General features: G+C 40.4%; 1 protein-coding gene across 1 annotated transcript; it reads right to left on the bottom strand.

The window, feature by feature from the left end:
- Positions 1–1,052: 1,052 nt before the first annotated feature.
- LOC5515656 (synaptotagmin-7) lies at positions 1,053–9,453 on the bottom strand. Its single transcript, XM_001635717.3, has 4 exons — positions 9,277–9,453; positions 7,818–8,605; positions 3,939–4,053; positions 1,053–2,884 (listed from the first exon to the last, which is right to left on the bottom strand). Exons 1-4 carry the CDS (start codon positions 9,320–9,322, stop codon positions 2,574–2,576), a joined length of 1,260 nt encoding a protein of 419 aa, XP_001635767.2. The 5' UTR covers positions 9,323–9,453; the 3' UTR covers positions 1,053–2,573.
- Positions 9,454–15,802: the final 6,349 nt, after the last annotated feature.

Here is a 15,802-nt window from a genome sequence, read left to right as displayed (position 1 = left end):
AAATACTAAGCACAAGTGCATTACGTGACAGCTCAATTACTAAGCACAAGTGCATTACGTGACAGAGCTCAATTACTAAGCACAAGTGCATTACGTGACAGATCAAATACTAAGCACAAGTGCATTACGTGACAGAGCTCAAATACTAAGCACAAGTGCATTACGTGACAGCTCAAATACTAAGCGCAAGTGCATTACGTGACAGAGCTCAAATACTAAGCACAAGTGCATATCGTGACAGATCTCAAATACTTAGCACAAGTGCATTACGTGACAGAGCTCAAATACTAAGCACAAGTGCATTACGTGACAGAGCTCAAATACTAAGCACAAGTGCATTACGTGACAAAGCTAAAATCTAACGTACAGCGCTTTGCGTGACATGGCAATACTAAGCACAAGCGCTTTGCGTGACAATACTAAAGGCCTTGTCACACACGTACGTTTTTTCTCTTGCGACCTGTCTCGCAAAAAATTGTGGCAGGTCGCATGCGTATTTTTTTGCGCGTGACACCCCCTTTGCAACTTGTTTTGCATTTCTCAAAGTCGCACGAAAAGTAGAACGCTCTTCTACTTTCTGCAACAAATTGCTTCAAGCCGCAGGAAAACTTCACGTGTGACAGGGCGCGTGCGACCTGCAACATATTTTTTGCGAGACAAGTTGCAGCCGAAAAGTCTACGTGTGACAGGGCCTTAAGTCTTAATCAAAATCGACGCGGCATTGTGTGACACCTCAGTTTTTATGCCTGGTGCACACTAGTGACATAACATGGGCGCGCGCACTCTGTTTAGCCCGACATAACGACATAAAAGAAAAAAAAAACATGTTTTGTTTATCTTCTGTCGTTATGTCCATGTCTTTATGTCGCGTTTATGTCGAAATTTTGAACCATTCACACTTGAACATACGAAGATAAGAGTGCGCGCGCCCGCGTCGTTCTGTGACTAGTGTGCACTTGGCATGAGTGTGAATTGTTTGACCACCATATTGTGTTGCCCTTGCCATATCTCATTAATAACCGAAAATTGACAAGACGGAAAAATACCCTGTATTTCACAAAGATGGATTATTTATTCTCATACCAAATCCAATCCTTTTTATTTCTCTTACATTGTTCATACAAATTTCAGACATTATAATGCTGCCAGATTTAAATAAGACGCTACACTATATTCCTTTATCATTATGCAGCTATTATAGAATATTACTTCCCGTTCCCGATAGTTTGCATGCTCAAGGATCCAGCGTACTCTGGGTGAGCTTCCAAAGGTCTGCAGTAGTGACCTTTGCGAGCGCCCGCAAAGTACGCTGGATCTCGAGCATGGATAATTTGGCTTTCACGATGGAGATATTTTCAACTTGGAAATGGTCATTATCAGATTTTTGTAGTTCATAAGCAGTTCTCATCATCGACTCAATCATCCTACACAAGGATCAACGAAATTAGGTGTTTTGAGCTTTGGAAATACGAGTATTGTTGTCACCTTAGTACTACGGTTTTCATCATTCTAGAGCTTTCGCCGAGTATTTCCAACTGCTAAGGGGTCGTCCACACTAACACGGATTCAAAAGTATCCGGATTCGTTTCGCCGAAACACATCACTTGGTTCGCGTCCACACTATCGTTTTCGCATCGTGTTCGCCTGGATCCAGCCGTCTACACTAACACGGAATCAAATGTTTGAAAACGCTGAAAGATATGCGCATGCTCAAAGCAGCGCGCGTCTGCGATATGACGCCATTGTTTTCCTTTTGATACGGATTCGACCGTCTACACTACGGACCAAAGTATACGGATTCATTTTCATTCACTTTCGACAGCGTTTTTAAAAGTATCTGGATTCGCTGGATTGGTGTGGACGGAAGGCCTAAACGTATCAAAAAGTATACGGATTCAAACGTGTTATTGTGGACGGCCCCTAAATCGCCTTCTGGGTTCAGTAATCAATCCTTGGTCACCATATGGCCACACAGGCTTACCATCCTAAAGTTATTGTTTTTTCTTTTTACTGATCTCCCTCCAGACATCAAAGACAACGTAATGAGTGTTTATGTGACCTTCATTCTACGAAAAAAAAAAAAACGAGACGCGGAGTGCGCATAACAACATTAGGATGGTAAGCCTGTGACGAGCACCGAAATAGTTTCAAATTACGACAACATTCCGCCACGGGCTGGCCCAGAAAAAAAGCAGCACTAAAAATAAACTGTTGGTTTCCCAGAGTTGGCAAAATATTGAGAACCGCAGTGTGTCGTTATTGCCAAACTTCTTAGCTAGCTACACATGCTATAAATAAAAGAGGGTGACCCGGTCCTGGCCCAAACCTTGAAAATACAAGAAAGTATTTCTTTACATCCGTTTTCGGGCTACCACCACTGCATGCTGGGAGGCCCATCGTGCTTTGCGGTCGCTGTAAAAGAGCATTTTTGCGCCGAGAAGACAACCCTCGAGATTTCTGTGCTAAAAATGACGGAAAAGAGCCCATGTTAACCTTGCAACCAAGCCTTCCGACACAGTATTCTTCCCAGTGTTTCCTGTGCCAAGAAAAGAAGAGTGTAGCCAGGGAACTAGTTAAAGGGCGTCTTGAAGCCGATGCCATTGCGCCACAGGCTTCCGCGGGTTATTCATCATTTCTGTCCAATGTCTTAACGAGCTCCCTGTGGTGCGGTATCCCAGTATGACCTGGCCAATTAACTCGTTTTGTGTGATTCGGTCATAGTCCATCACGTTGAATACAAAGGTAAGGTCCCGGATCTTGTCCAAGGGCACATCGAAGATGAAGGATTCGTTCCACACCGGGTCGCGCGTCCGTCTCTTTATCGTCGTCTTTTTCTTGTCGAGACGACGGTCTTTGTGCATGATGTACATTTTCACGTATGGGTCTGACAAAGGTTATATGAGGCATAGTTAATAATCAATAAGATTTAAAAGTTAATGAGTAGGGAAGCGTAATAGCTATTAAAAAAATTATAATTGAAGACGGCAAATCAGAGCCGTAGCAGGCCACGTAAGATTTGGAGGCACAATACAGAAACATTAAGAAGATATTGGGGGAGCCACGCCCCTTCTGGTCATTTCCTTATAATTTTTGAAATTGGGGGGTGCCCCCCCCCTGCTACGGCCCTGTAAATTGGAAGGGATCATAACAAGAAAATTCAGCCAAAAATTGTCGTTTTTGCCAAACGCGCTCACTTCCATATAAGGAAATTAAAATATTCCATATTTAGAAAAACTGCACTATTCTTGTTATTTTTTTAGGTTACCGTACTGCAGGTACTTCGTAAACATTATGACTTGTAATCAGAAGAGAAAAACAGAGACTGTGACCATCTTTAGTCAATAGAGAAAGCATCTCATATGAAGCAAACGTTGTCGTTTTGGGGGTCTGGTACCGAGAAAACTTAGTTTCTTTTCAGGGACCATCTCAACTAACTAAAGATGGTCACAGTAACTGTTTTTCTCTTCTGGTTACAAGTCATAAAGTTTACGAAGCCCCTGGGGTACGCTCACCTAAAAAAAAACAATAATCATGCAGATTTTCCAAATAAGGAATATATTAGTTTTCTTATATGGAACTGACCGCGTTTGGCAAAAACGACAATTTTGGGCTCAATTTGCTTGATATGTGAAAAGAAACTAAGAGTCCTCGGTAAAAGTCCCTCAAAACGACAAGGTTTTCTTCATATGTGGACAATGAAAGTTCCGCGACCGAAAGGTTTCATGGGTCTTACTATATTCCTTCCGAATGCAGAAGAAAATATTTGGATGGGGGGGGGGGGGGGGGGAAGGGTGTTAAGATCATATAAGGGGGGGAGGGAGTATTGTTTTAAGACCAAATGAGTAGGTTAGGGTATGGTTTTCAGATCAAATAAATGGGGTAGGGGGCAAGTGGGTTAAAGAATTAAGTCGGTGTCTTCAGATCAAAAGGAGGAATACCTGACGAGCCGGTGAGGTCCATCGCTTTCAGCTTATTCGCCTTCATCACGACCACAATTATTCGGTTGTTGGTAGGCTGGTACATTAGCGAGACAAGGAGATCTCCCAGAGGCACCTGAAACACAAATGAAATATACGTTACAGAATCCATTAGAACTTTCGCACCGCCTCCTTTTGCCTACCAAGGGCCGTAGGAGGAAGGCCTTCCCAGATTGTGCTCGGCACTATTTTAACGCAATTTGGGTTTGGGAGCACTATTTTGATCAGAGAGCACTTTTTGGGTAAATAAGTCAACTTCTAGCTTTTTTAACCCAAGTTACTATGTCTTATATAGACATTTCTAGTTTTCTTAACTACAAATAATATTTTCTAAACTAGGCTACTAGGCTTTTATCCAAATTTTAATAAAACACAACTTATCTATAAAAAAATTAAAAATATACGGTAATTTTCTTTTCGCCAATGAGCACTATTTGAGCACTATTTTGATTTTGGAACACTTCTTAAGCACTTTTTGGGTGTTTTTGGGAGCACTTTTCTGGCGTTTTGGAAGCACTATCTGGAAACGCCTAGTAGGAGGGGGTGTGGCACTAGGGGCACGTGTTCCCCCAATATTTTCAAAAATTATAAGAAAATGACCAGTAGGGGCGTGGCTGTGCCCCCATTATTTTCTTAAAGTTTCTGTATCGTGCCCCCCCCTTAATAATTCGAGGCCTGCTACGACGGCAATGATCTTACACGCTTTTTTATAATAACCTTTTTCTATAAGAAGGTCCAGCCTTATACCAAATTCTATGAGCACAATAAGAACGAGGCTTAAAAAGCAGCAGAATACATCCTCGGGGAACCACGGCGATGCGGATGGCAAAAGAATGAGGGGTAAAAGAGGTATTTTCCCCTCTTTCTTTCGTCTTCGCGTACTCCCTCGCGTCGCCCAGGGTCCCCGAGAATGTGAAGAATATTGTTTTGTTTTATTGTTGAGTGTGATGCGTTTCTAAAATATAGAATAATATTGTGTTCATATATAACAACCTTGAACATTATTGTTATTGATCATTTGTGTTATACTCTTGAGCATTGCATTTTGTTATACGCTTGAGATGAAAATTAGGCATTCTTATAAAAAAGGGTAATTTGATTTATGTTTCTACCTTATTGAGACTAGGTTCCATATAATAAATTCGGTGAGAAAATAATTAACGCTATTGCATTTTTACATGATTAAGAACATTTTCAGCCTTAAAATGCTAGGTGGAAAATTGCCTAAGCTTAAAATAGGCATTTTTTAATAAAAAAGAGTAATGTTTCTACCTAATTGGCACCATAAATAAAAAAGTTCAATTTTCCACGGGTTTCGCGGCTCGTTATCTCTGGTTGTGCAAAATATACAAATGATGATTTTGTGTGTGTGTGTGTTTAGACTAAGGGACAGTCTAAACAAAATTAAATTTTGTTTTGTGATAAAATAACTACTCGTTTGTTATATCACCATAACAAATTTTACAAATCGCTTGAATAGAATTCTTTCGGGCGTAACTTTAACCGGCTTAATTATATATCGACTGAAACAAAATAAAAAGGTCTTAAATGTTAAAATTTTGAAATATTTATAACTGGTGGTGTTTTTAATCACGAATAGAGCGAAAACCCGCACTTTCCGTATTAATAAAAAAACCGATAACCTCTGCACATCTTGAGAAAAAGCTAGACATTCTAGAGCGAAAAGAGCCGATGAAGAGATGCTTTGATGGAAATAATGTTACCCTCTCTTCGTCTTCGGGATTTAAGTATGTTCTTTAATCCTTTTCAAGTATAATTAATAGTTCTTAACGCATTTATTTAGCACTAATTGACTACACAAGAGACGCGCTGAAAGTATATATTATTCAACAGAAAAATCAGCCAGATAAGACCGCACAAAGTGGATAATTAAATGCTCTTGTCTAAGGATTACCAAATTTTCAATCCATCTTGATCTTTCTGTCAGCAATTCCTTTGTTATTGTTTTCATTTGATATTGGAAGGCACAAAATATGTCAAAATCTCGAAATAACCATTTGAAACAAAGTTTCATACTTTATTTACCAAATTCCATCGGAAATATCGCATTGGCTTTCCGAAATCAGCCGATGGAAATGGATGCTTTTTCGCACTTGGTACTTTGCTAGGATGGCAAAATGACGGCTGTCAGAGGCCGTTTAATTTGTGACAGAGTCACATTTTAGCGTCGAACTGTTTAAAAGTGCAGAAACATCAATTTAATAAAAACATCGGGATAAGTCATAGTTTGTGTGGGTGCGTGTTGTGGTGGCGGTCATGGTTATGGGGTAAGGGGGTGTCCCAGATAAAGTGGGAATATTTTGTGGGGTGTGATTTACTATGCTGTTTCTTCTTGATGGCACCTTATGGTGCATACCTAGGCATACCTATGGTTTCTTGCATGGTGAAAGGGAGGATAAAATTGAAGGATAGTGGTGGTTTGAGTATGTGTGTTACGGAGGGGGTGGTGTTTATCGTATTTGATATAAATACGATATCACTTGCATGGTAAAAGGGGGCTAGTAATTTGGGTGTGGAGTGTAGATGGGTGTGTGTGTGGGGCGGGGGGGGGGGTGGGGGGGGTTGGGAGATAATATAAATAAAACATCAGTTGCGGTGGTAAAAGGGGTAATAATTGGGGTGTGGATGAGTGTGTGTGTGTGTGGGGATAATATAAATACAACATCACTTGAGGTGGTAAGAGGGGGGTAATATTTGGGGTGTGAATGGGTGCTTGAGTGTGGATAATATAAATACAACATCACTTGAGGTGGTAAGAGGCGGGTAATATTTGGGGTGTGAATGGGTGCTTGAGTGTGGATAATATAAATACAACATCACTTGAGGTGGTAAGAGGCGGGTAATATTTGGGGTGTGAATGGGTGCTTGAGTGTGGATAATATAAATACAACATCACTTGCGGTGGTAAGAGGCGGGTAATATTTGGGGTGTGGATGAGTGTGTGTGTGTGGGGATAATATAAATACAACATCACTTGCGGTGGTAAGAGGGGGGTAATATTTGGGGTGTGAATGGGTGCTTAAGGGTGGATAATATAAATACAACATCACTTGCGGTGGTAAGAGGGGGGTAATATTTGGGGTGTGAATGGGTGCTTAAGGGTGGATAATATAAATACAACATCACTTGCGGTGGTAAGAGGGGGGTAATATTTGGGGTGTGAATGGGTGCTTAAGGGTGGATAATATAAATACAATATCACTTGCGGCGGTAAGAGGGGGGTAATATTTGGGGTGTGAATGGGTGCTTGAGGGTGGATAATATAAATACAATATCACTTGCGGCGGTAAGAGGGGGGTAATATTTGGGGTGTGAATGGGTGCTTAAGGGTGGATAATATAAATACAACATCACTTGAGGTGGTAAGAGGGGGGTAATATTTGGGGTGTGAATGGATGCTTAAGGGTGGATAATATAAATACAACATCACTTGCGGTGGTAAGAGGGGGGTAATATTTGGGGTGTGAATGGGTGCTTGAGGGTGGATAATATAAATACAATATCACTTGCGGCGGTAAGAGGGGGGTAATATTTGGGGTGTGAATGGGTGCTTAAGGGTGGATAATATAAATACAACATCACTTGAGGTGGTAAGAGGGGGGTAATATTTGGGGTGTGAATGGGTGCTTAAGGGTGGATAATATAAATACAACATCACTTGCGGTGGTATAAGGGGGATAATTATTGGGGTTTGGAGTGTGGATTGGTGTGTGTGTGGGGGGATAAATAAATACAATATCACTTGCGGGGGGTAATATTTGGGGTGTGGGTATATGTGAGGATGGTGGGGCGAAATATAATTTCGATGTGAATACTCACCCTATCTTTCTTGCAGGGCAGAAGATCCTTCGTGAATGTGAGCGTAACAGGACCAAGATCGATATTTTCCAGGGGTATTTCAACCTCACCAATAGGATCATTTCTTGAAAATCGATCATAATCCAGTACTTGCATGTACAATGTCTTACCCATTAGTTTGTTATGGGGGAAACCCTCAAATGTAAACACCTCATTCCACACTGGATTCAAATTCTTCCGTTTTACTCGGGTTTCTAACTTGTGTTTCTTATCCGGAAGGAGCATAATCTTTACAAATGGGTCACTCGTTCCACTGAAGTCCTTCGCAGGGAGACCCTGCGCTTTGAGAACCTTCAAAGTTAAGACAGAGTCCGAGGAATAGTAAGTCAAAGAGAAGAATATTTTTCCTAACTGCTCCTTCAAGCTTGCGTCAGGGGGTGGCGGAGGTGCCGGCGGGACTTCGACTTTACTGATATTCAGCTGTGGAGTCTGAAATTCGAATTCTTGCGAAGGTGGGCGATTAAACTTCAATGTACTACGCATATAATCCGGTGAATCGTAGCCTGATCGATGGCTATAAATGGGGTCATAGGTGCTACCCACAGGCTTTTTGCCCGTGTAGAGAGACTGGTATTTTTGCTTGGGTGTTGAAGCGAGTGATTCAGAGCTTGAATCAAAAGTTTCAGTGCCGATCTCGGTTTCTTGAGCTTTCGAAGTCTTCCAACATTTTCTGCACCAGGAACAAAGAATTATGAACATGGACAACGAGACCAAGCTCGCGATTGCTGGGATAACCCATGTTATTTCTCCTGGAATTTAAAATGCAAAAAAATATTAGTTCATCTGTCGTATGCTCAGAGACGCGTAAATTTCTACGCTAATAATAATAGTCGTTAAATAACGACCTCTCTTATGACACAAAATGGATTTGTGTTTTTAATATGCGTTGTTAATATGAGATTTGATTATGAGAAGTACATGTCCAGATGCAGTCCTTTGTGGATCAATTTTATCTTTCTTTGCGTGTATCGAATTCCATGCGAGCGCCAAAACTAAAGACAGTTGAAGGGGTTTTGACTTGTTCAGTTGAAGGGCTTTCCGCGGCAATCCGAAACCTTTCACTACGGCATTTATCAGCAATTTCGAACAAATCCTTGTGTTGTAATAATCTCAACATAATTTCACTCAATTTAATTCAACTCTAAAATACTTGATCAGCGATGCGAGAAGTTTTTAGTAAGAGTTTAAACGGTCGCAAAGCGAATTTATTTATCGTTTCACCGTACACGTTCTTGCTCGCGATACAGGAAGTTGAGGAACATGAATTATAAATGATATCCACGGGCAATACTCACTCTTTGTGTTGAGTAAAAGACTTTGTAATTAACCTAAAGTTTGGCCTTTTAAAACTAATCACTCACGGTTCCTTATCTTAGAAATACTTCAACGGATATTTCATGATATAAGCTACATTGCTCACCGTTTTGATGACGAACCTCGCCACTCGCTACCATTAAAACTACCATATTGGCTGGTCAATTGCCCTATGTCGGATCTAGTGAAGTTTTCCTCTTTTCTTCCATCGCTGTCGTGTCCGATCCTTCCCACAACCCACGCTTTGATAGCTTTGGCCACTGCTCAGCACTTATTGTTTTTGTTCTTTTTGAAATCTGCATAATTAGATTACGTCAGTTGTCCTGGTTACGGAAATTTGATTGGCAGGTTAAGATATTTGTATCTGGTAAGAGAAAAATAACGTGATTATAGATTCCAATAAAGCATGAACAATAGCCATGGTAATAACAGAAATAATCTGTAGAAGTTTTTTGTATCCCAGCCTAGACTTTGGCAAAAAATATTAAGAAGTGGAATCGCACTGGTTTGCAGCCAACAGCTCGTAATGACTCTGTGGAAACTTCAATTCTAATCATTATTTTAATCAAACTTGATCAGTAAAGTAAAGAGTCTTGTTAACTATTCTTTACATTCCTAACTTTATTAAAGGAGTAATAATGAATGGGGTCCATGGTCTAGGAAATCTATCTATTATTGAATATTGTGACGTCATCTTAAAAATAAGCTCAATTGATACATAAGTATATGTTTCGTATGCAAAAGTGCTAAAGCCATTTATTTACAGCGATATCTTTTTGGATTATTTCATCTGCTTCGAACATCTACTGCTTTGAAAGATTCTGGATCCGATTTGCGTTGATTTTCAATTTGGTTTTATGTTTGTTATAATTTCTATATATAATCTAAAATGAAAGAATTGAACCGTTTATATCGTAGGTTGGGTTGTATGTCACAGTGATTCAAGTGTTTTAGCAGTGATAATATGAAAAAAAAAGCATTCACGAGTTAAAAATGTACTTGACGATCCTTTAATAAGAAATTTCCCTCCACTTGCTCGCCCGCCCCCTGATCCCCATCTCATCCCCCCAAGTCGGTCCACAGAGTCTGTATCCTTACAAAAACGCACAAGAGACTAAGTATAAAGTGTTGTACTTAGGGAATTCCCTGTTTTTACACGTGCTGGTTAAAACCATCGTTTAAATACCCGCCCAAAGAGTACGGGCTACCTGTGGATGCAGTCAAAGCTCTTCGCTCTAGCTGTCACACTCGCCGCTCTGACTTTGTCTAGATGATCTATTCGCCTTTGATTGGTTTTGGTTCTCTCAACACCTAGAGTTGGCAACGGTAAAGGCTCAGCGAAGAAGACGGATAGAAACATGACTAATGGATTATTACTAATCTGTAAAATGACAAGCTAAAATAATGATCTGTAAATGATAGTTGAACCCAGTGTCGCGTCTGGGTGGATGACATTTCTTTTCTTCTACACGGCTTGATATATCCGTTAAATACCCTCCCAATAGCATATGGGAATTGGCTAGACGCAATTATGACTATTAACTCACTAATCTATACATAACACAACCAAGCTAGAATAATGAATTGAATAAAACCTGTGGCGAGCCTTTTTTTCAGATAAAAAGTAATTTTTGTTCTAAACGTATTGCTACAAGCTACACGTTTTTCAGATTCGTTCAAATAAACATAGACTGTTGATATTTTACATGCTGTGATACCATCATTTTGCGTGCCCAACAGATACCGAATGAACCAAATGACTATAATGACTTATTGATCTATATTTTAGCGTATTATGGTCTAGGCAGAATAATTACTCGGTTATTGTTACTTAAAGAATCCAATGGTGCTTCTTTGTTTTCTCCGAGTTTTTTCCCCCCTCGAGGCCCCTCACAGTATCTTGGCGCCCCCCCCCCCCCCCCCCCCCCCCCTCCCGCCTCGGGATAATAAAATAACTTTCCCTTATTTGTAACAAAGGTGTGGCAGACAACGGCTCTTTGATGCCCGCGAATACCTTCACTTCATACCTTCGTAAATACTTGAAGAATAAAGCCTTTGTGTTTCGGATTATACTGTTGTACGTGCCGCTGGGTGATACCGCATAATTTCGCTAGAAGGCAAATGACATGTTGATCTCTATCTAGGCGGGGATAATAATTCGATTACTTTTGAACCCCGCGGCGCTTCCTTTCTTTTTTGAATATTTTTTTGTGGGGTTGACTTTCCTACTGTGAGGCTATGCGCGTAAAATTATTATACCTCCGGCCCCTTCTTCTTTTAAAACCTTTTAACATCATATATGGGGGGGGAGGGGATTGGAAGGAAGAGGTCTTATTCTCCCGGGCAAATTCTGTTTTGAATCCCGTTAATGTCCAAGAAGAAGATGACTGGGACCATTAATCTCACACACCTCTGTGCCTCTATGACGAGTAATGTAAGAGCACTTTTTTCGCTGTTTTAAGCCTAACATTTAGACCATTAGAAGAGTAAAGGGAAGGGGAAGGGGTGACATTTTGTCTGAGGTTTCTTTTTTTCTAGAAACCTCAGATTTGCACGAATGTTTTTGATTGCTGCATAAATGAAAGCTTATTCGTTTGTTTCCTTTTTTTTGCTTTTCGCCATCCAACTCCCTCCGTTTCCCCACACTTTTCTACTAGTCCCTCCCTTATAAAAGTTATGCGAGTCCGTGCTTCACGAGTTCTTCGTGTGTTGTGCTTGCATTCTTCTTGTTGCTGTGGTTATCATGTGTGCCATTTATATCTATTATTACTGCATAATTATATATCATGCGACCTATTTCACCACTATATGTATTGATAAGGAAACTCTCTTTATTAAAACAGAACCGTTTTGAACTGCAACTGCTCCTTACAATATATTTTGCGTACACGTAATAAACTCAAATTTGCTAAAAATAGAGTTTTAATTCAATGTAACGAGCAAGTCGTGTTCTGGTCTATTTACCTTTTTTTAAAGAACTATACTCACGTTTTTAATGAGAACGTCAAATTTTCAGTTGATCCTAGGCCGTTCGTGTTTTGGAGGATTTTAAGGGTCAAAAAATTATTTTGGATGTCGCGGGTGGATCTAGCTTTTCGATAAGGGGGGTTTGGCTCAGTGACAAAGGGGCAGCGAGGGGGGAATTTGTTCTGTTACATATTGGTTTCTGGCAGCGCAAATGGGTGGTTCCCGAAACCCCTTCCCCTAGATCCGCAACTGGATGTTCTTAAATTTCATTGTATAAAAATATTATTAGTGTTGGAAAGAAACTTAAACACATGATCACATTAACAATGATATTCATGGTTTCTGTTTATTATTAACACAATTTAATTCTGCATTTTAGATAGCATCACAACAACAACATAATATTTTTCTGCCATCTGAGCCTCTGATCATGTTCTTACAATTTGGTGAAATCTCAGGCTGGACGTTCTGATAAAAAGGGTTTTTTATGAGTATAGTTCGTCCACCTGCCTGCCATTTGAACACCATCCTCACCCGCAGACATGTTTTAATGTTCACTCTTTGCATTGGAAGAAAACTTTCCATCTACGATATTGGCGATATTTGATTAAAAGTGTTACTCGCTTGATTTATGCACCAGTCAATTGAAACAACGGCACCCTGACCCCCGGGACGTAGCGGGGGAATTAACATTCATGTGGTGTTAAATGCTTTTACTTTCCCGGCTACCGGGGCCTGTGACGCTGTTAAACCCCCTCGCCCCCCTAATACATGGCCCCGGTGTTTTCCAATAACGTCCCACTATCGAAAGCCATACTTCTATTGTATAGGCTACTGAATTTGTGGAATGTGAGGCTGCTGACTTTGTGGAATGTGTTTTTTTTTGGCAGTCAACACAGGAATGAATGAAATTTTAAAATATTGTCCTGAACAATCAGCGCAAAGACAAAAGTATATTACAAACCATATCACAAGGACAAGAGCTCTGTATAATATAATTATACTGGAATAATAACAGTATCATGTATCATATAGGTACGTTCGCTTATTTAAGCTACGAGTCAAACGGTAATGAGAGTTCAACGTTAATTCCCCGCCCCCTTTCCCGGACTGTTTGGGGCATCTGTTAAATCCCCTGTCCCCCGGTAAATTAGCATGACCGCGTTACCTCCACGGTTTGTCCCGGGGGGCAGGGCTGTCGATTGACTGGTTCCTTAGCGATGGTAATTCATGCTCGAGGATCCAGCGTACTTTGCGGGCGCTCCCAAAGATCAATACCGCAGAAGAGCCGCTGGAAAAGTTTATAACAATTTTGAGTTCCAAAACGCTGGGAGCTGCTGTGCTGTGATTGGGCCTTTTTTTTTGGGGGGGGGGGGATCTGAATTTCAATTAACAACGGTCCATCTCGCGTCACTGACAAATACTTTGAATGTTTGATTGATCAAGTGACTTTGTTTTGCGCTATAGAGGAAGCCCTTTGTTCCTTGCCAGATATTTCAAGATGACTGAAGCCAGAGCAAATGCTTATAATGAAGTCGTGTTTAGTGGGAAAGAGCGACTTGTTTGCTCAGCTACCGACCATGCTCGAGGATCCAGCGTACTTTGCGGGCGCTCCAAAAGGTCACTATCGCAGAAGAGTCGCTGGAAAAGTTTCCTAGTAAGACAAGTTCTGGGTACGTGACACGTCGGTAAAAGGCGCTGTATAAAAGGGCGCTTCCATTGAAAGCATCGGCTTATTTGTCAATCAACAGCCGTAGTCATCCCAAATTACGATAACGAACCAAACAAACCACCCAATTACCACATGTTCGAGGATCCAGCGTACTTTGCGTACTTTTGTATCGTAATTTGTGGATTGATTGAATAAAGCTGCTGGAAGTATCGAAGCGATTACAGTTTCTTTGATACCTGTCCAGGTGGATGGATAGAAGAAATTATATTCTACACAAGATACATGAATGAGTTATATTCTACACAACATACATGAATGAGTTATTTGCTTCTCCGGGCATCTAGTTATTTGATGGTTTAAAAATTAGTTTCCTAACCAGTTTCCTCGTGCAGGTGCACGACTTTTATATAAAGTAAAAATTAATATTAGACGTTTCTCCGAAAAGCTTTAATTGTTTTTATATTTGGTTTGATTCCCCTTTTCAATGGGAAAAGCCATTAGTTGATGACGTCGACATAAGTCCACCAACGCTTATCATATCGAAGACTTTGCTATTATCATATCGGAAGACTTTGCTATTATCATATCGGAAGACTTTGCTATTATCATATCGGAAGACTTTGCTATTATCATATCGGAAGACTTTGCTATTATTATATCAGAAGACTTTGCTATTACCATATCGAAAGACTTTGCTATTATCCTATCAGGAGACTTTGCTATTACCATATCGGAAGACTATGCTATTATCATATCAGAAGACTTTGCTATTATCATATCAGGAGACTTTGCTATTACCATATCGGAAGACTATGCTATTATCATATCAGAAGACTTTGCTATTATCATATCAGGAGACTTTGCTATTATCATATCAGAAGACTTTGCTATTATCATATCGGAAGACTTTGCTATTATCATATCGGAAGACTTTGCTATTATCATATCGGAAGACTTTGCTATTATCATATCGGAAGACTTTGCTATTATCATATAAGAAGACTTTGCTATTATCATATCGGAAGACTTTGCTATTATCATATCGGAAGACTTTGCTATTATCATATCGGAAGACCTTGCTATTATTATAGCGTCCAGTTTGCTGGGTCTGTCACTCAAGGCAACTCGTTTCCGGTCCATAGGTCCTTGCTATTGTCTATTACCAAGTACCTGCTACTCGTCTTTGACACAGCCCTGTCAGACGATAAAAAGAATGGACGTCTTGTCCATTGTGAAGAAGTAAAAAAGGGGGCATTAAAACTGTTGTGCAGTGGCCCGTTTAAAACGTTATACTGTCCGTATATCGGAGTAAAAAAACAACGGCGACTCTATCTCGCAGTACTGTGTCCGTGCTGAGAACGGAAATACTTTCCAGGGCTTGAGCACTTTAGTGGGAAAAAAGAGGTTAGTTTTGACGGTTGGATCGAGAAACAGCCGTCATGTCCAAAGGAAAGGCAGAACGAAAAAGATGGTTGCGATGATTGCCAGGATCCTAAGAGTTCTGAATCCCTAATTGAAACAAAAACTGCGTCTCAAACCGAAGATGTTATAGCTCTCGAGAGCTTGATGCAAGAATCCACGGTTGTCGGTTGTGATGACAGGCGAAGCGACCACACCTCCACTACCAAGCTCTACTGCCGAGCCCACTTTGACTAACAACCAAGTTCAGACGTCTACAACACCTTTCTCTGAAATTTTTTTCTCTGAAACTCTTTCAAGCAGGTCTGCTATCGCGTCCGCCACGACACTGAACCAAATCCAAACCTCGTCTACAAGCCAATCAACTAATTCTCCGAGTCTTAAAGCCGCATTGTCACCAGTTTACTTCAGGTCGATTACGTAAGAATCTCCGATGATTTTTAAGGGAAAACACGAAAAATATTTCAAAATATAGAAAACAGTGTGTCTATTGGAATTTTCTTTGAGGATGTGACTGCTAATTTAGAGCGGATGGCCTGTTAATTATTTCGGATTCGAATAGATTCTTTTGTCT

This window comes from Nematostella vectensis, chromosome 15 (genome assembly GCF_932526225.1).
Source record: "Nematostella vectensis chromosome 15, jaNemVect1.1, whole genome shotgun sequence".
In the NCBI taxonomy this organism is placed as follows: domain Eukaryota; kingdom Metazoa; phylum Cnidaria; class Anthozoa; order Actiniaria; family Edwardsiidae; genus Nematostella; species Nematostella vectensis.
The sequence above is the reverse complement of the archived record's forward strand: the minus strand, read 5'-3'. Positions and strand labels throughout refer to the sequence as shown.